The sequence below is a fragment of the Xenia sp. Carnegie-2017 genome, unplaced genomic scaffold (genome assembly GCF_021976095.1).
Source record: "Xenia sp. Carnegie-2017 unplaced genomic scaffold, XeniaSp_v1 HiC_scaffold_1, whole genome shotgun sequence".
Taxonomy (NCBI): Eukaryota; Metazoa; Cnidaria; class Anthozoa; order Malacalcyonacea; family Xeniidae; genus Xenia; species Xenia sp. Carnegie-2017.
The window spans coordinates 5,958,440-5,979,759 of NW_025813402.1; the positions used below are offsets into that span (position 1 = coordinate 5,958,440).

General features: G+C 34.5%; 4 protein-coding genes across 4 annotated transcripts; 2 read left to right on the forward strand and 2 right to left on the reverse strand.

Moving 5' to 3' along the window:
• The first annotated feature begins 2,170 nt into the window (after nucleotides 1-2,170).
• On the forward strand, nucleotides 2,171-11,146 carry LOC124459416 (nose resistant to fluoxetine protein 6-like). Its single transcript, XM_047008878.1, has 15 exons — nucleotides 2,171-2,746; nucleotides 3,542-3,687; nucleotides 4,198-4,288; nucleotides 4,630-4,754; nucleotides 5,211-5,406; nucleotides 6,068-6,244; nucleotides 6,447-6,540; nucleotides 6,901-6,993; nucleotides 7,081-7,249; nucleotides 8,471-8,550; nucleotides 9,024-9,158; nucleotides 9,374-9,509; nucleotides 9,887-10,079; nucleotides 10,513-10,655; nucleotides 10,922-11,146. The coding sequence occupies exons 1-15, from the start codon at nucleotides 2,344-2,346 to the stop codon at nucleotides 11,027-11,029; spliced, it is 2,289 nt and encodes a 762-aa protein (XP_046864834.1). The 5' UTR covers nucleotides 2,171-2,343; the 3' UTR covers nucleotides 11,030-11,146.
• Nucleotides 11,147-12,045: 899 nt separating this feature from the next.
• Nucleotides 12,046-17,172, reverse strand: LOC124436821 (MOB-like protein phocein). Its single transcript, XM_046986797.1, is given in 8 exon segments — nucleotides 12,046-12,618; nucleotides 13,383-13,402; nucleotides 13,405-13,493; nucleotides 13,833-13,912; nucleotides 14,036-14,165; nucleotides 15,192-15,292; nucleotides 15,420-15,482; nucleotides 17,110-17,172. Coding segments are annotated over 7 exon segments (612 nt in total). The 5' UTR covers nucleotides 15,480-15,482; nucleotides 17,110-17,172; the 3' UTR covers nucleotides 12,046-12,486.
• A 269-nt stretch (nucleotides 17,173-17,441) lies between these two features.
• LOC124459426 (CCA tRNA nucleotidyltransferase 1, mitochondrial-like) lies at nucleotides 17,442-19,420 on the forward strand. The gene is made up of 3 exons (XM_047008886.1): nucleotides 17,442-17,584; nucleotides 17,777-18,573; nucleotides 18,836-19,420. Exons 1-3 carry the CDS (start codon nucleotides 17,442-17,444, stop codon nucleotides 19,360-19,362), a joined length of 1,467 nt encoding a protein of 488 aa, XP_046864842.1. The 3' UTR covers nucleotides 19,363-19,420.
• Nucleotides 19,421-19,682: 262 nt separating this feature from the next.
• LOC124440590 (ras-related protein Ral-a-like) lies at nucleotides 19,683-21,175 on the reverse strand. The gene is made up of 2 exons (XM_046991025.1): nucleotides 20,946-21,175; nucleotides 19,683-20,672 (listed from the first exon to the last, which is right to left on the reverse strand). Exons 1-2 carry the CDS (start codon nucleotides 21,048-21,050, stop codon nucleotides 20,181-20,183), a joined length of 597 nt encoding a protein of 198 aa, XP_046846981.1. The 5' UTR covers nucleotides 21,051-21,175; the 3' UTR covers nucleotides 19,683-20,180.
• Nucleotides 21,176-21,320: the final 145 nt, after the last annotated feature.

Here is a 21,320-nt window from a genome sequence, read left to right on the forward strand (position 1 = left end):
CCCTAAAATACACGATATCTTTTATACATATGTTATGCGAAAATGCAGTCAATTTTTGCATTATTCACTCCATTGACAAGTATAACAACGGTTTATGAACACTACGTATAATTTATGGGTAATAGTTAGAGTGAATATTATTGTTGTAGTTTGGATTTTGATCAATGAAATATCTCAATTGTCAATTAAATAAAAGTCGAAATAATATTTCTAGTTGGTGGACCATTGTAATAGAAAATAGGCACGTGTGTTCTTTTGAGATTTACTTCTTTTTAAAATATTTCTAAAAAATTGTGAATTCAGAAGTGGTATTTCATTGGTAATTTTACAGAAGTTGCCAACCTAAACCACTTGAAGACATTATTAAATTTTCCAACCAAACTTAGATCAATCACAAAAATTGTAGCCTTGACATCCATATTTTATTTTGTTAGTTCTACAGCACAGTCTGTATGTTGGTTTGAATGTAGCATCAAGTTAATCATTTTATGAAGTGATGTGACAATCTCTTTAAAGGCAATTGAATAATCATTGTTGTTTTGATAGAGAGGAGAAATCTTGGTGGGGCAGCTGCCATTCCACCTTTCCTAAAATTGGTTCTTTGTCTGGGGTCGGTTGCACGAAGTCTGGATAGCGTCATCCATTGGATGGCAAGAATTTCAAACTTGTAAAGGTGTTTATATTTTTCTTACGACAAAGAGATTTTGTAATCTTCGAAACAATGTTTTATTTCAGTGATTGTTCAGTTCGAATCTCATATATTTTGCCTTCTAAAAGGTTTTATAAAAGTTTAAAAAAACTTGCTATCCAATGGATAACGCTATTCAGGCTTCGTGCAACCGGCCCTTGTAATGTTAGGTTATGCTGCAAAAGTGAAATGTACTACAATTCAGAAAAATAATGCATGAGCAATTTCACCTGGCAATTCATCTACAAACCATATGCTTTTCTATGAGTTATCCTTAAAATTAGGATTTTCGGTGACTTTTATGGATTTTATTAAAGGAATTAATGTTTTTGAGGATTGTTATTAGCAATTTTGACAAATTTTAGCTTGTACCATTGGCTTGTACTGAAAACGTTTGCCGAAGATCGGCAGCTTAGGGCACAAAGGAAATGTTTACTTTATTACGATCATTTGGACGACAATAAATGAATTAATTGAAGATGCTCCTCTCATTTTGTCGTATTTGATTTTCGTACATACAAGATAGACAGTATAATTTTACTCTTGAGGCTGTACAAGACACAAGCAGATTACAGTAAAAACTAAATTCTGAAAATCTCTAGGAAAGCAGTAGAGTAGTTTAGGTTAATTAGACGTATAGATGTATAATCGTTCTCGTGAGCTGTGGCGAAATTACGTGAATAAAATAAACGCTTTATAAATCACGTGTTCTTTACGTACTTCATCGTCTGCACCAATCGAATGAGGTTAGGGTATCAAAGCAGAATTTTTTTGTTGATTCGATCGTTGCGTTGCCCTGCATTGACTAAGTATTTGATGTGAGTGTCTATAGTGAACGCCATATGTAAAATATATTTTATGTCGTAAATTTCAGTGCTGCTTGCTCAACGCTCAATAAATTTACACTCAAAACAGATGATCTGTTCACCACAAAATTGCAACACAGCAATTTCCATCGCAATATTTGCCCGTATTCTAAAAACTCCCTCACACTCACACTCATCGAGTGCGACATAAAAATAACGCTCTATCGAATAAGTGTGAGGGTGCCTTTAGAATACGGGCGATTGATACAAAATATGACTAGCAAGTTGTATCAGAATCCAGAAGTTCGACCATCTTTCCACAGCTTTTCCTTCAATGTGGAAATGCTTTGTATGACACGTACTCAGATGTATGTTGGCAAATAAGTTATGTATCAAGTTATATTGTTTTTTCTTTTTCAACATAGTTTTCATTCGGATGGGTTTTTTATCTTTAACGATTTTTGGGTATCATTTGCGAAAACCTCCAGTGCCGTATGTTTGCCAACAACGCATCAGTGACTTCAATATTGCAATTTGGCGGTGAACAGAACTTCCGGTAAACCGTAAGCCAAACAAGGTAAACCGTAAGCCAAACAAGGTAAACCGTAAGCCAAACAAGGTAAACCGTAAGCCAAAGAAGGTAAACCGTAAGCCAAAGAAGGTAAACCGTAAGCGTGAGTTTAACAAAGCCAGTATCGTATGATTGTAACTTGTTATTTTAACTTTACGTCTGTGGAGGTAATTTTACGTTCGTCAATTTCAAAAGCTTCACGACGTTTGGAATCAAGTTACAATAATACTAATTACAGGGAATTATCTTAATTTACGTTAGTTTGGATTATCACCAACATGGCAATGTTTCACATCATTTTAAGAACGTCATGGTTCCTTGCATTGTGCTTCCTATATTTTGGGTATTCCGATACCAACGTTACAACAGCACAAGATGTAGGAATAACAACAACAGAATCCCCAACTGGAACTTTTCCTAATCCTAATGTTGTTCTTACGAATTTGATGGATCAATTGAGCAACACAACCTTTTTTGATCTCCTAAAGAAGCTGAATTCTTCGACACAGAGTGCATCGCAGAATGCACAACTGCTAAAAGCCATCTCGCAATCGTTTCGTGCGATGAATCCCTTGTCTCTCTTCACTACTTCAGTAATGAACAATCTAAAAAGTTTAAACCTCGGGCAATGTGGTAAAGACTTGCAAATGATCGCAAATGAAACTGCCGTCATGGTGAAGTGTAAGTATAATTGAGAATTAAACAGTTTATATTTGAGAGGGATTGTACTATTTGTACATGTATGAAGAAGTACTTTTTGAGGCTGAATTGAAATAGTCGCTCACGCAATGAATAAGAAAGTAATACAGTACAAACTTGTCGGCTTAGGAAAACTGCATACTGCACGCAATATGATGTGTGTCGCTTTCCATCTTATTTCAAAGCCCATTTTTTCATTTCTACTTCACATCTTAACTCCCTCATCATCTTGGCGACGCTTTAGCCGCTATCTTGCACAATTGGCTGCTACAACAAACAGATTTTTTGCAGTTTCCACACAAAAATCATGCAAAACTAAAAATTTAAGGTATGCAGTCGCGTCTATATTCAGAGCGTGAAAAGCGCGGTCACCCTTGGCGAATATTGTACGGTTATGCAACGGTTTACGTTTCCTAAAATAGCCTCTTTTCCAAATCACACTCCAAAATACTCACTTGCTACAAATACTAAAACGTCTGAAGCAATATCAATCAAGTTGATTCAACATTCTTGTAAATATGATGTGACAAGTTAAGTCGATTAACGTCGATAAGAGATAATATATAATACTATTGGTTGTTTATTATTGGATTTTCCTGCATCAGGTTTCATCTATTTCGCAGCTCTGCATTGAAAATTTAAAATAACAGTTGTTTTTTTGCAATCAACTTAATCAAGTCTCGTTGTCTACCGTTAAAAATTACGCCATTTTACACATCGATTTCCCACTTAATAGAGGATTTTACACCATCGCTTGAAATGAAAATATTTTTTTAGATATTGACGCTGCTGGAAAACCTCACAGTGGACTGACTGAAGGAAACAATTATTGGGGTGGTGCACACGAAGTATGCGAATACGACATAGAAAATGCTCATGTTTGTGGATCGTTATTATTATTACAAATTCCACTTTTGAAACTGGTAAGGGAAATTGTCAATGTTCAGACATAAGATTTTTTCATTAGATTCAATAATGTACGCACAGAAATGTTGCTCTTCAAACATGATGGCAGCCAAAAATATTCGCTCAAAAGGAAAATTTCTGGAGATGAAACTAGTCAACTTCCATTCAACATAAAATAGACATAAATATATCAAATTGCTTGCAAATATCCGAATATTTATTTAACACAAAAGTGCGTGCAAATTTCACTGCATAAACACACTTTTAAACATTTACTACTACGAAATACATAACAAACATACATTTAATTTGGCATGTGATGAGGCATGGGAAGTTGGTTGTGTAAATAGCATCGTGTCACCAGTTGGATAAATTGCATGTACGATGTAATTTACATCATTTACTCAGGATAAACATGAACTGCATGTTTGAGAAAATCGATTTTCACTTTTTTCAATTTTTTCTCACCGCGCAGAGTGGAAATTGTTGTCGTAGAATCAGTTTATTATACACTTAATTTCTTTCAGAACATGCAAGCCATATTCTGGACAGGTTGCTTTCCACAAAGTTGCACTTCGGATAATGCTTCTGCCATTCTTAAGGTTGCGACCAATCAAGGTAAGTTTAAAGTTAGTAGCTAAATTCATTGTGATTCCATTAATGATATAAAGACAAAACCACTGAACATTTGGTAAGCGTTGGTTCACACCAGAGGAACAATGGCAAAGCAGGCCAGCCAAACCTTAAACTAGCGATGAAAGGCCTAAGACCTCCCAAGATACCTGGAAACATGGCTGGTCTAGTATAAAATACTTAATGTTTGCAAATAAATAAAATTGCTTAAACTGTTGAAATGCAAATGTCCCAACATGTACCCAGTAACCACGATTTTTGGCTCGGACCTCGGACACAAGCTCAGTACAACTGTGACATGCGCGCGTATTGATCTCTTTTTTCAGTCTCTGAACTCACAGACAAAGCCGTGGAAGTATATGAATACGGCACCAAATGTATCAAAGGACCGGGATATGACACTGGCACTAAATTGACAATGTACGAAAAAAAACAGAAATTAATTTTATACGTGCGTAAGTCTGTACATAGGACAATAGACACTTAATATACGGAGTGTCTATTGTCTTGTGTCTTACTAAAATACTCTTTGGCATTCGTAATTTTAGATGACATTGAGTTTATTAGTTTTAGACAATCAAGTCGGCAAAATAGTATCACGCAAAATTAAACTGAGCAGATACAAAGAGAACGTACGTCCTTATATAGGACTGATAAAATCAGTAAATAATAAAGATTTTTGTTATTTGCTGTTTGGTAATCTTCGGTTTCTTTGATGAGCGGTTAAAAATAGCGTAGCGTAAGTCAACGCCCGACAAACGGTCTCATACAGACCGCTTGTGCAGCCAATCAGATTGCATGTAACAGTAAAATATAAAGTAGGACGTCACATAAAAAATGTCCTGCACCGTTTTGTTCTTGCATATTTCTAACGGCAGTATTTTTTTGATTATTTGTTTCAACGCAGTGCATTTTGTGGTGTATTGATGCTTCTATGCTTGATCGGAAGCATACTAGATGCTATTCGGAGCATCACAAAACTGTTGAAGAAACAGGAATATTATCCGATGCAGAGGGGGACTTTGAGATGAAAGCAAATGGTAAATGGACGCAGCAAGAAGACGCAGTTGCAATCGATCGTAAAATGACGACAATTTTAAGATGTATGGAGATTTCAGAATTGTTCAAATTAAAGTTGACATTTTAAGAAATTTCTTGTATGTAGCGATCATCGTACTGCAATATGAACAATGTTTGGGTCGTTTATTTATAAAAAAATCGCGGTTTAAATTAGCATAAGTATTGGAAGTTATAATAATTTCATAGTTAAAGTAAGATCTTTAAAGAACTAAAGTTTGGTTTTTTCACATCCACCTATAATATCAACCTCGTTCCCAGGAGCTTTCAAATTAAAGAGCCTGAGAACGAGGTTGCTATAATATAAGTCATAGCATTAGAATTTAAGGCCAATTTAAAGAGGCATTTTACATGAGGCGAATGCATTTAAAACAAAAGCTAATGAGGAATTTTATCTCATTTTCTTTTATTTTAAACGCATTCGGTGCATGTAAAATGCGACGTTTGAAACAAGCCTAATGGAATTAGAATTTTAAAGTATGCATAAAAATAAGTAATTATACACAAGTGTATCCAGACATATCTTCTCTTGGGAATTTCTATCATACAGAATAAATGATTTTATAAATCAATAACCATTCTGTCTAATGGTTATGAACGTTATATTTTGTTACAAAGATAAAAAAAGAGTGAGAAAAACTTTAAAAATATGAAAAATATGAAAAACTTTTTGCTTTCTCATTTTAGCGAAAACTGCGGAGGTGTTCTTATGTTTTTCTCTCCAACGGAACACAAGGAAAATTTTCGACACGAGTGTTTCAAGCGCTGCTATTACATCCATTAATGGTATAAGAGTGATCAGTATTTTCTGGATTATCCTGGGACATGTGTATCTTTACAGCATCACCAACTTTTACTCAGTAAGTTTTCCAAGCAGCACTAAACTCCCGTTAATAAATTATTAGCTACTATGGCTACTTATTCTACAAGTTATTTTCATAATTATACTGTCGTAGCAGTCTATAGGTCGCATTTTTTTTATTTGTATAACTGATGCACATAAGAAAATAAATCACGTTTTTCACATTATAAAGTATGTAGACAGTAAAATAATTTAATACTTTAGCAAACAAAAAGGAGTTCCTTCGCCAAGCTGAGTCTGTCACTGTAATGGCCGTCGCTAATGCTTACTTTGCTGTAGACAGTTTCTTTTTCTTAAGGTACGTATAGTTTTTTAATACGCCAAGACGTGTATAACATCTTGAACCAAAAAGTTAAGCTTGGATAGATTCAGTATTATTCTGGTCAAAAAAAACGGATGGATGTGTTGCTCTCAATCATAAAAGGACTGTTTTTATAAATGGAAGAAAAATTAGCTAGTACATTTTCTCACCAACTATTTTTGTGTTTATACTGCATGAGCGCTTACGGCAGATTTCTCGTTAACCAATCATTGCATGGTGTTTACTTGACCTCTTAATAGTGAACTACTTATTCAACCATGCATTACATGGTACTAAACTGAGTTTAGTGAACTTCTCATAAACCATTAAGTGCATTGTGCTAACTGTCTATTTTAGTGGACTTCTCGTTGCATATACATGTTTGAGAAAAATGGAAAGAACTCAAGGCAAAGTTAATTGGGGATTGTTTTACCTCCACAGATATTTAAGGTAAATCATAGTTATTAGCACAAGTTTTAAAATTATATACTTATATGTACAGTGAGCAAGCCGACTACTTCTTCTCATGTCTAACAGATTAACTCCGTCTCTAATGTTCGTTGTTCTGTTTGCGGTTCATATCAAAGGAATCTTATCTGATTCACCTACATGGTTGAGTTTATACAAAGAGAAAAATTGCGAAGATAAGTGGTGGACAAATATGTTGTACATCAATAACTTCTATCCGAAAGAGTTCAACGATCAGGTGAATAAAAGTTCAAAGTCGACGCTTTCACGATCACAAGAGAAAAATGCGCAAATAACAGACAGTTCAACATAGCAAATGCAGTTCGATACAGCAAAGCAGTATATGCAACACAGTTCTACATACAACACACACAGTTCAACAAAGCAAATGCAGTTAGATACAAAAAAGTAGTATATGCAATACAGTTCTACATACAACACACACAGTTCAACATAGCAAATGCAGCTCGATACAACAAAGTAGTATATGCAACACAGTTCTATATACAACACACAAAGTTCTACATAACACAGTTTGCTATATGACACAGTTTTATGACAGATCTGCACAACACAGTTTTGCATGAACAGTTCTTTTTAAAAAATCGTTTTAAAAATACTATGGTGAATGGTTGAAATAATAATATAAAAGAACCGTTTAAAACCAGAACACAAACCCAACAATTCTAAAAGAACTGTTTTCAAAGCTAAAAGACACTGTGCATTTCGGCTGACCACTCATCATCCACAGTGTTTTTAGCTGTAAAAACAGTTTTTTTAGAATTATTGGGTTAGTGTTCTGGTTTTAAACAGTTCTTTTAAGAACTATTATATTATTAATTTAACCATTCGCCACGTTATTTGCTCTTTTTAAAATGATTTTTTTATTTGTCATCAAGACAAAATCTTTATTTTACAGTTCTATGTAACACACATGCAGTTCTTTATAATACAGTTTTACTTAACACAGTTCTATATAGCACAACTCTATATAACACAATTCTATTTATAAAATAAACACAATGAAACGCGTGCGCTGATTGGTCAAGAGCTGAGTTTGCATCAGCCAGTGCAAAACACATCTGAGCTCAACCAATTTTATCAATCTAAGCAATCAATCAGTCAAAGAGAATTTGCAAATCGATCATGAATAAATTATAGAGGAAAAATTAAAATGTTTGTCTTTTTTCGCATTATTGTGTAACCCTCGACCTTCGGTTGCATGTTTGCATTTTCTCGAGCATGTGTAACCCTCGACCTTCGGTCTCGGGCTTGCACTGATCTGCTCTCGAGTTCTCCCAAAGGTCTCCTCGGTTTGCATAAGCCTGTGCAAACACAGTAAACATCTTTTATTTCTTAAATAATACAGTTTGACAGCACAACATAATGCTATATAACATAGTTCTATTTAACATAATTGTGTATTAAAAAGTTCTACATTTCCAAATTGTATTTCTAGTGCATTGGATGGGTTTGGTATTTAGCAAATGATATGCAATTCTACGTAATTTCACCGATACTTATAGTTTTGGCGTACAGGTAAGTGTACGGGGACAAAATGATTGTATTTTCTCAATTTTATGTAGAGCATTTTCATCTCAAGTGTCAAACGACCAGTAATCGACCAAAGTTTGAATTTAAACTCTTTCGACACATCTTTAGGATATATACACTTAACACTATCATGTCAATTAAAAAATTGAATGTTTTGCAAAAATCAGTTTTGACGATTGAATACAAAACTAACTTGATTACGCCGAGGAGTTTATTGTACCAATAATGAATTTACAACTAGTATAAGAATGATTTCTAGTACTCCACTTTCCGCAATTCGTATATTGTGTATGCAACGCGTGATTTGATTGGCTATTTAGTTTGTATTTGACAACATTAAAACATTTGGATAAAAGTCGACGTCTGCCATTAATAGAGACTAAAACTATATTGTGCATCGATCCTGAAACCTTGATGGTGTTGATACATTTTTCAAAATATTATAATTGTATTTTTAGATTTGGATGGCGAGGATTATTTGCAGGAACTGGTGCACTGATGGCAATAAGCACAATAACAATTCCATCAATCTATGTTGGTTATGACGTGGATCCTTTAATAGTTCTCAAATCCCTTCGACCAATTGAAGATGGGTAAATGAATTATTTTGAAGTTTCAAACGTTTTTTTGAGTACAAACTAGCGGATGCATTGATGTAGTGACAAACGAAATTCAAACATCTTTTCGTGTCAAGACGTAAGCGGCAAAAATCTGCTTGTGGTTGTACAGTTGTTTAAAAAACTATAAACAAAACTTAATACATCCTATTCATAAGTTTCACTGCTAAGCAAGCGTTTAAATGTTTTAGGCAGAGAAAAAGAGCGGAATACAACAAATATGAGTATAGTAAACCGTACTGTCGCATTCAGCCTTATCTGGTGGGATTTATCATTGGTTACGTCATCTACAAGAAATACCGTAACCCCTTTAAAAAACACGGTTGGGTAAGTTCATAAAAATACATCATCCATTGTGTATACTTCACAATTTACATCAAATGAGCGAAGGGAGTGGGACTGTAGGTGATATTCACCATTCAATTTTGCCAACATTGTGGTTAAATGGTTGCTCATATTTGCTGTTGTTGATATTGGTGCATCGTTGAAACCTTTTATACGTTATGAGTAGATGACATATAATTGAATAGATAAAAACGATTGACCTGATATTTCCTTAACTTACTTGGACAAATCGCCCAGCTTTCAATAAAGCAATCACCCTGAACTTTTGACGAATTGGCCTCAAATATTAGGGCTAGCCTCCAACACTTTGTTAGTGACCTCGCACAATGGTTGTTTTCACTTTAACATTGGTAATTTAGTTAATTGCAATCACCGGCTGGTGCGTGGCATTTGCCGTTGCTATGACAATGGTATATGGGCCATTCAAGTCGGCAGTTCGTGGTGAAAATGAATGGACTCGGGGAGGAGAAATTGTCTTTGGAACACTTCAGCGACTCCTCTGGGGACTGGCGGTTGCATGGGTTACCTATGCTTGTCACTTTGGTTACGGAAGTAAGATTGGCATTTTAATGCATTTTAGTTGCCATCACATATGATAATGTTAATCCGTCTCCAAACATGAACGAAGAGTCAACTCCGATGAAGCTAATCTGCTTTACGTAATTTATTTGTAAAACTCCTGATGCTGGCCACACAAAGCTTAGACAATGAGATATTGATTGGACAATAACAAATCTTTGAGATTGTTTTATCTTTGAATGCACGTAGTATCATATTGATTGTCCAGTCCCTGCGCTTTCCAGGCTAGGCAAAAGAGTATGTATTTAATGAATAGAGAGATCAGTGCAGGATTTATGTAATTTCTGGAAACATAACAGAAAATTTATGAAAATATCAATCGAAAATGTTCATATATTTAGATGTCATACATGTCATAAAGCTAATCAAAAAATGTATTTACATACTCAAAAGAAAACTTTTTCAGGTTACATTAACGAGTTCTTGTCTGCAAGATTCTGGATCCCACTCAGCCGATTGACCTACTCTGTTTACCTCATTCATATGATCGTTATTCACTACATGTTGTATGCAGCAAATGGCTCTATGCATTACAGCATTGCATTTACGGTATGTCGTCAACTTTTGTTATCCCCATTCGTACAAACTGGTTTGTTATAAAGCGTTTTCACTCGTTCCATTGGGATCAACTAAACAATAGATTTAGCAGCCATTTTGAGGGCCCAAACTAAAGAACTTAATATAAATTCTTTTCAATTTTTACCCCAAAATGGCGGCTATGATATCTGGTGAAAACACTCTATACCAGTTCCTTTGTTGCTCTTTGTTATATTTGCAAAACTTGCTGATCTTGTTGTAATCATTTTTATCTTTAGGTATATTATTTCTTGGCGTCAGTCGTGTTATCATTTGCTGGAGGCTACATTCTAGCTGTTGTCATCGAGTTCCCAGTGGAAAACTTGGAGAAACTGTTTCTAAAATAATTCATTTATTTTTCCATATAACATACTTTTTCGCTTTTTACGTATCAATAATCAAATATTAATGTAGTCTACATAAATCGATATAAATTGCAGTTCAATAACTCTGTCGGCAACTTACTTGATGGAATGACCATAGAAGTCGTGACGAAAAATATATTCTGTTTTTCAGAAAGGGTTCAGACTATCGCATAAGAACATCATGTCTGATCAAACTTTGACGTACACTGTCGTAGGTATAGTTTTGCCCTCTGATTTTTTGCATCGTCTTGATTATCCGTTAAGATAATCAAAAGTCGCGTGACTTTATTGGTGATGTTATGTATGTAAATGGCCTCACATATCTTAGTGTACTAAGATGACATGTAATTTAATTTCCATCCAAATAGTGAAAATATACTTCAAAAACAAAGATATATAGGTTACAAAGTAAATGGTTTGAACCCGGGAGTATCGTTACATCATGTTTTTCGCCCAGGTTAGTAGAGTCCTGAGAAGGACTGTTGTTGTTGATGTTGACTGACGATTCGACAACCTTAGTGGTAGTCATCTTCAGAGTCAAAAAAAATAATATATACATATATATATTTTTGGACTCTAAAAATGACTACCGCTAAGGTTTTCAAAACGTCAATCAACATGAACAACAACAGTCTTTCTAATGACTCTACTAACCTGGACGATCTATATCCACAAACATCTACAGATCATCGCCGTATCTTCAATACTTTAGGAGATAGTACTGCATATGCACGGAAATCCCATTGCACATGCGCAGATTCTATCTCCGAGTTAAGGCGATGACTTTTAGCTCATTGGAAAGAGCTCGACGAGAGCTTTAAGATTAGCTAACTTTATTACGATCATTTGGACGACAGAGTGAAGAACTTGCTATATAAAGGTTACCTCGCCTGCTTAAGTAGCTTTTGCGTGCGTAACAATTACATCTGGAATTTATAAGTTTGAGCAGTAGCGTCCCAAAAGAGTTGCCTCGAAAGTAGCAGAGTTACTAACAGAGATACGCTGCTTTCCAAACTCTTCAAGATTATTCAAAGTCAGTAGTTACAAGATAAACCTGAACTTTAAATCCTATGCTACAAAAATCTTTCAGCAGAATTATTCATTTAGATAGAATATTATTTTCATTCATTTTTTTACCCCGTGGAACGAGATGAAAAATGCAGCTACGTAAAACAGGAATAAAAATTCCCTGTGTTCGTCATTGTTGGAAAATTTTTTCCAAATTAGCCACACCCGCCATGTTGTTGATATTAGTTCGTTTATATGTTAGCCATTATATGCCAATAAATATTTAGGTATTTTAAGAAAGTTTATTTGACAAGTCTATTATCGACATATTTTGACGAACACTTTCATTAAAGTTAATTCTGCATGATAATTCTGCCCCAATAAATCTAATTTATAGTAAAATATTTGTTGATGCATTTTTCCCGAAAAGGTTACACTCCAGTCTGTAAGGTGCTACTTATCTCTGTTCGGTTTTGATCTGTAGGCACAATAAGACTCTCTTGCGCCATTAGTTCGTACTTTAAAACAAACGCAGTAAAGCGACGACATAAGTTTGTGCTTGCCTGGAAATAAATTTAAAAAAGATTAAATTGTTTCTTCAGTATATAAGATAAAAGTATACTGAATAAGCAATTCTTCGGTTGCAAGCTACGTAATAGCCGCCATGTTAGATGATTTTAACAAAGGACATTCCTTATTTACAATGCAAATTTCATCCAACATGGCGAGCATTCCATTGTTCTCTTACTCAAGGGGATGGTTGCAACCATTAATACAGGATTACTTTACTGTACAAAACTTTACGCTGAAGATAAACAATCATATGTTTACGATAGCAGGTAAAATACAACTAACACAAAGTTTATTAAAGTATTAACTTTTTTAATAATGAAGTACTGTCTCAGCACGGATTTGAATTACCAAGGAATTCTCTTGTGCATACAACAATGTTTCGTGCATGGATATAATGAACAGCGCAGGGATATAATGAGTAGTGCAGGGATATAATGAGCAGTGCATGGATATAATGAACAGTGCATGGATATAATGAGTAGTGCATGGATATAATGAACAGTGCATGGATATAATGAGCAGTGCATGGATATAATGAGCAGTGCATGGATATAATGAGCAGTGCATGGATATAATGAACAGTGCATGGATATAATGAGCAGTGCATGGATATAATGAGCAGTGCATGGATATAATGAGCAGTGCATGAATATAATGAGCAGTGCATGGATATAATGAGCAGTGCATGGATATAATGAACAAATGCAAACGAATTTGGAAATCATCACTGAAGTAGAACAGGAAAGGTACTAACCTCAAATTCATCATAAATCGTCGGTGGTGATAGTAAGCATGAGAAAATATTCTATAGATTCTGCGACATACGGACCCCAGCTTTGATATTGATGATTCTTTTATGGTTACTCTAAATTGAATGGATGTCAATTGTCAAGATGGAAGATAAACGAATGATTTAAAGGTTTTCTAGTGGTTAGATTGCGGTTTAAAAGTGCTCAAACAAATTTATTATTATAAAAAAGGCTTTGTATTGCAAGCATCCAAGTGATCCAACTCATTCGTAATATTACTGACATCAGTAATATGGGGGACTGGATCATGGAAAATGTTCACCGAACATTTTTTAACACAACAATGTCGGCATTTATCAGTGACAAAATGATTTGATTTTGATGCAATAATACATTTTAAACATTTTACACTGTAGATGAAAAAAAAAGATTTTGAAAACATTGTCAATACGTACCTACTGGGAAAATATTTATTGCTGTTCAGCAATGAAGCCGCTCCATCCAACGTGTGCCGAGTGTAGTCAAGGGCGGGACACTAAAAATAAAATATGCAAATTCCACAAACGATTAACTGAAAACTGGAGCCATTCAAAAGATGCGCAATTGAATGAAAGACGCACAAAGCGAAGAAACAATTACATGATTTTAATAACGACACCTCTTTTGGAGTTTTGTAGGCAGCACAAAGAAAGATCCATTGTTCAGTGGCTGTCATTTGGGTGCAAACATCAGGTAAACACTCACGTTGCAATTTCACTGTCAAGTCATTCAGTTGAAGGCAAAACTGTCTGTGATAAAAATTTTGACAGAGTGAGAGAGAAGCATCAGTTAACTAAAAAGCGCCTTATTATAAGTAAAATCGCGGTAGTGAGGCAACTTAGTGATTAAATGTACTCAAAGCTAGGAAATTATTAACAGTCCCTGGGGCCTGCGCTAAGTCACCTCACTATCATGGTTTCACGTAAAATAAATAACGGTTATACAAGGCGAATAAAGAAACACCTAATTTATTTTAAAGGATTATCTGCTTTGTCTTATTTGAAAAAGTTTCGCACATGGGATTTTAAAAGGCTGCATGCACGGTAACCGTAATAATTAGAAGTTCAATTGTACGATTAGAAGCCGAGCAAAAATTTACTGTTAAAATTTTAAGTATGGTTCCTTTATTGCTACACATTATAATAGGGTTAGAAAAAGTTGATATTTTACATTGAAAAGACAAACTACAAAATATTATATCAGGTGAGGATGTAGGGGGGCTCAATATAAATTACTGCTGTGCATTTCTTGATATATTTACTTTTCCAAAAATGTTCGAGGCAACTCGATTGGAAAAAGTCTTTTCTTTAGCAATTGCAAAAACCAACAGTGTTGTTAGCAAGGTATTTTAAATTAAAAAATTGAGCAACTATAATTTTGACCAAAGCAAAATCCGTCACTTATTATATCACATTATACTATAAATTTGGAATTTTCTTTTTTTAGATTATTCATTATTCAGTTTGTTGAAATTTTTAATGAAGTTATACAGTAACGAAAGTTGATAAGAGGAGCAGGTAACGGCCTGGGACCGAGTGGCTAAGTGAACTGATTATTATTCAACGCATTCGTTTGTAAGCTGAGCATTCTGAGAATTTTTCCCATCGATATCATGAGGTGCAAGTATGTGCGGTCAGGTCCAGGATGTAAGTGTTTCTGAGGGGACTGGACTCCAAGCAATAAGAGCCACCTGTGCCAAGTTGCTCATGCTTGCCTAACTATCCATGTGTTAAGTATGGTAACGATAGATAATAATGACAGTTGAATAAAATTACCGTAAATGTTCATACTTCCATACACCCTTATCCTGACCTTCTGGTGGCTCAAGTATCAACGATATGTTCTCAAAATCTGATTTAATTAGTTGCTGAATGTACTAGAAAATGACGAAGTACGTATAATAGAAATTTGCCATTTATCACGTGCATCATAAATGTATTACAAAAATATATGAAAAATTACGCAAAATATGTGGTATGAACGTAGCTACTACGTATACATACCTGTTGTACAGCTAATGTACTATCCATTTCTTCAAAAGGTTCATCAGGCCAGTCATACATAGCCTAAAGTAGGAAATTTCACAGTTTCAACAAAGTGCACAAACCTCCAAAGAAATTCATAATGGTATCACTAATATAGATAACCCCAATTTCAAACATTTTAATGGAGAAGATGTTATGACACCATTTGTATCTTCAGAGAGTGTTTTCATGAAAAATTTGATCGTCAATTTAAAACTACTACTTTTGCCTTAATACATTACAAACAGGAAAGTGCTGATCCTTAGTAAAAATTATGGGAAGACTAATGAGCTGTTTGACCGATCTGATCAAGATGAAGGTGAATGTGTGGGCTATGTTTAAGAAGTGAGATAGAAGAAAAAAGCAGACTATTGGTGTGAAGGGTATAACAAAGCAAAATAAAAGTCATGATGATTCATAGTAGCTAGGTGTACTGATTTTCATGATGGCTGTTAAGGTGAGTGACGACAGCAGTGATGGTACTAGATGAAGAATTATAAATGTAAATGGTCCATGAAGTGGCAGAATCGGTGCAAAATAGGGTATGTATTTCGTGTATATTATGCATTAACTGATATAAGTACAAGACCGCGGACAAACTTGCAAAAATTCAGCTGTGGATTGCATTTAGATAGCCGTAAAGGTTATCAAAAAAAATTTGATACATATTGCTGCATCAATTGGTTTATAATGCATTCAAACAGACTTACATGACTATATAAATCAAAATTCCATTTCAAGACAGTCAAAAAAGGGAGAAGACAAAAATGATTTTACAAATGATTTCATGTACACATGTCAAGAAAACAAAACAGCAAGCTAAATTGCATAAAATGTTAATGGTAGAATGAATGCTTCATTAAATCTGAAAAAAAAGAAAGAATGAAAAAAGTTGTGGGAATGAAGAAAGAGAAAAGCATTGCAATCAACATTGTAAAAAAGTAGAAATTGTAAAGGGAATTCCACAAAGAGAATACAGAATGTGGTGATTTGGGTGAAGTTTTCAAGATACAATTTTGTTTTAGGAGCAAAGGAAGAAAGCAGTGTTTGTGAGATGCTGTTGTATATGGGCTTCAGTAGACATGCTTGCAAATAAGGTATTGTCATTGGCAACAAAAAAAAGTCAAAAGACCTACTCCTCATTTTCCCATTTTTACTATGCCTATTTCTACCATTATTTCTACTTCTATAAAGTTTTATCTACGCAAAAGCTTTCTTTTATTCTAACTACAATTGAATTTTAAACCATTCGGTTTGAAGAAATATAAGACAAACATCAATTAAAAAGGGGTTATTGTTTTGACGAAGCCTTTAAAAGATGTAACAGAAATGATAAAACAAAACTGGCAGTCTGGCATAGTATAGTCATTAGTCTGCATAGATGCTACTGTTCTATTTGAATAACTTGGGATGAATTCCAGACTCGCGCCACAAATAACGATCTCAGTAAGCCAATGGATTGACTGACAAAGGAAAAATTAATTAATCAAGAAATTTTCAGAGCTAATTGTATTTGTTGATGTAAAGTCTACTCAAGTCGTCGGAGTGACGGAGTCGCGAGTCTTCATATTTTCAGTTCTAATAACCTCTTATGAACATTCAATTTTGTATAAGAACTTAGCAACGCATAACCATTTAGCTTTGACATGGTAGAAACTTTAAAATGTACCTCTGCCCTTGTTCCAGGACGATTTCGTCGGATTATCGGAGCACTGAACTGAACAACGCTCGCCATTTTAAATAACTTTGATGCTTGCTAGTTCTTAGAGCCTTGCTACAACCCCCCGGCAGAGCGACATCCTCCGCAAACAACATGATGGCAATATCACTATTTAAAATCTCTCACTCACAATTTTGAATTACGAAAGTATTTATTTGATCCCGCATATTATAAGTTGTCTGGTTGGTCTATGTGATATAGATGGAGGCAATAAAAATATTCCTGGCAACTTAAGGTAGCAAACTAGAAATATATTTTACTGCTTTTTGTTAAACGGGGGGATGGGAGCTAATTTGAGAAAACAGCTAAGAAAACGTCAAAACGAAAGCTACTGTATGTTTTTGTTCAATGTTATATTTATACACCTGCGAGAACTTTTTCAATTGTACAATTTGATGTTAGGGTTTGCAAGGAGCTTTCGCAAGTAAGGAAAACTCTTATCTAAGAACACCAGACTGCTGTTTAAAATGACACTTAAGAGTAAAGAAGGAGTATTAATTAAATTTAAGTCTAGTTATCTTGTGTGTTAAAATTTAGGCTGTTTGTTGGCTGTTGCTCGTTGTTTTCTTTAAACTGTCTAATAGCAGATATGACATTAATATTCTTTTTGGTGTAGTCACTTGTGTATCCCAAGGCATATCGGCGCTAGAACTATAAAACAAGTCGTGGTGAACATGTCATCAGATGAAAATTATTCAAGAAAAAAAGTGCACTCATCATACCTGAAAGATGTTCTATCACCAGAGTTGCTGAAACTGACAAAGGCTTTCCAAGACAGTGGCTATGATATCCGTCTTGTTGGTGGAGTTGTACGAGACTTGCTTCTCAACATACCTTGCAAAGATGTTGACTTAAGTACCAATGCTACACCTGATCAAATGAAAGCTGTCTTTAATGAAAATGGAATAAAATACATTGAGACAGGCCTTGAGCATGGAACATTGACTGCTCACATAAATCATTCAGATTTTGAAGTTACCACACTTAGGTACGACACTGAACAGGATGGTCGCTGGGCAAAGGTTGTTTTTACAAATGACTGGAAATTAGATGCGGAGAGAAGGGACCTTACCATTAATGCTATGAGCATGGATACTGATTGTACATTATATGATTACTTTGATGGGAGAGATGACCTGGAAAGATGTCAAGTAAGATTTGTTGGGGATGCAAGACTAAGGATTAAAGAAGACTATCTTAGGATATTGCGCTATTTCCGTTTTTATGGTCGTATAGCAGCAGATGAAAATAAGCATGTTGTTGAAATACTTGATGTTATTAAAGAAACAGCTAGCGGCTTGGAAAAAATTGCAGCTGAGAGAATTTGGATGGAATTGTCGAAAATAATGATTGGAAACTTTGCACCTTCTATAATGAAGCATATTTATAATCTTGGAGTTGCCAAATATATAGGTAGTGGTATGAATTAAGCTCCTTGAAACCTAAGTCCACAAAACATTTACATTAAGATTTTTGTTTTTTCAGTGCTTGTCAAATACAAACAAACAAACAAACAACATTTGTATACAGTATTAATTTGACTGGTCCATGAATTTTTTCTTTGCCATATCTCTGTCAAATCATTGAGTTTATTGTGCTTTGCCTGAAAAGTAGATTACAACTGAGATAAATTTGGTATATTCATCTACTAATATTCTTGTTTTTTAATATTTAGGTCTTCCTGATGTATCATCCGCAAAATTTGATGAATTTGATAGAGTATGGCGCAACATGAAAAACTATACCCCTAATGCAGTTACATTATTGGTTTCATTGGTTGACAATGTGGAAAGTGTAGAATTTCTTACGAAAGCACTTAAACTGTCTAATTCAGAGAAACAACTTGGCAAGTTTATTATAACTCATAGACAACTTTCTCACAATTTGGAATTTCCACTTAAAGTCTACCAAGATATTCTTGTATCATGTCCATTAAAAAGCTCTGAACCAATTCGCCATCATGTAATTGAGCTGCTTTACTATGAAGGCAAGTTTGATTTGGTTAAGGAGATAGCAAAGTGGAAAATACCCCAATTTCCAGTGAGTGGGAATGATTTGAAACCATACATGATTAAGCCAGGACCAAAGTTTGGAAAACTTTTAAATCGGTTGAAAGAGATGTGGAAAGACAGTTTCTATTCATTATCAAAGGATGAACTTCTTGTACAAGTTCCTAGACTAGTTCATGATATTGCTATTTAAAAAGTTGTGCACAGTTGTGTGTTCTTGTTTAACCAATACATTTACTTCTGTTGACCAATCACCACTAGCATTTTATTCAGTGCCTACATTTAAGCACACATACTGGTTAACTCATGAAAGGCTTTTCAACTTTGATACAGTGGACTTATAAGTCAACCCATACCGCTAGTTGCTGTATACTTAAACAGGTTAACATTATACATCAATTTGTTTATGGAGGAGCTTGGAAACCACAGAACCCAACTCTTTTTAATGCTGAAATACTCCTTCTAGTAACATACATGTGCAGAAGATGAAAATCACACTTAGACTGTTGAACATTTGAAGCAAGATACATATTTTAAACAACCAATAGAATATCAAAAATGGAGATGATATACTGTTTGTCTTATACAACAATATATATTCATAAATTTTTCACAATATAAGATCTGTCATTGGTGATGACACAGATTGAGCTTTGCTATTTTAACACATTGAAAAACAATTCAATTTTCAAATTTATAACAGAATAATTAACTGGACAATGCAATATATTTTCTATGGACAATCAATTTAAATAACCAATGCTATAATGCAAAAGGGAAATAAAGTTTGTTTTAGACATTACATCTAAAATAAACTAAAGAAAATCATAATTAAAAAATTTAAGCATGGCTGTGTGAGAGTTACTTTAATTTCTTTTATGTAGGCACAGATGCAATTACATTACTCAGTATATCATTATCATGTTGTTTTGTAATTTTATGGGCAACATTGCAGCATGAAGTATAGGGATTATTTCAAGTAAGTGAAATATCTGACCAATATTTTCTCATCTACAGAATTAAACATTTCCTCTTCTTTTTACTCTTTGGTCTACTGGTCGTCTTGCTTCCATCTTCTATTTTCCTTGAGCGAATTTCTAGCATGAGGTCATAGAACACTTTATCAACGTTTTCCTTAGTCTTTGCACTGGTTTCAACGTAAGGTACTTTCCACTCTTCAGCTTTGCTCCTTGCAACATCTTGAGTAACTTGACGTTTATCTTCCAGATCAGCTTTGTTACCAACTAACAAAAATGGAATGTTCTCATCGCCTTTAACTCGAAGAATTTGTTCACGAAAGTCGCCCGTGGCTTGAAACGATTCAGTCTCAGTAATGGAAAATACACACAAAAATCCTTCTCCACTGCGAAAATAGTTGTCGCGAATTGCAGCATAATCTTCTTGGCCCGCTGTATCAAGGATGTCAATTTGACATTCTTCGCCTTCCAACATCACTTTTTTCCGATAACTATCAGCTTTTGTCGGTTCGTAGTCTTCAACGAACTAGACAATAAATCGATATCAAAGTTAAAGCGTTTTTTGAGCGTAATACAAGCAAATAGTACAAATACCTGAACATATTAAAATGCATTAGATCGGGCGAATTTTCAAAAACACATTAAAACCCGAGAAGACGAAGCAAAATAAAGCCATGTATTTTGATGGTATAAATATATGAGCACATATAGTTTTAATCGAAGAAAGTTGAGAAAATAGAGTCGTTTTAAGATTATTTTACGCAATTAAAGGGTGGAGCCCAATCAATACTAAACTTACTTCTTCGTACATAAACTGCAATGTAAGAGCAGATTTGCCAACACCACCGCTTCCCACCATAATGACTTTATGTAATCCAGTTTGTTTTTCTTTGGTTTTTGACATACTTACAATTTTTTTTACCAAATGTAGAGTTAAGAGATATATGAGCCACTGTATATCGGCATTCGCTCAAACTAAGACGTTGTTGTTTGAGGTCAACGTCAAGCAAGTATTTGTTTTGTGTATGATGACGTCACAAACAAGTATTTTAACTCTACTTGATGTAACTATCAATATAAGCAATGAACATGACTGAAGAAAAACTCTCTAGTTTATAAACAATTCAGCGTAAAATCCTCAATTAACTTGATTTGTAAGTAGCAAATGCATCAA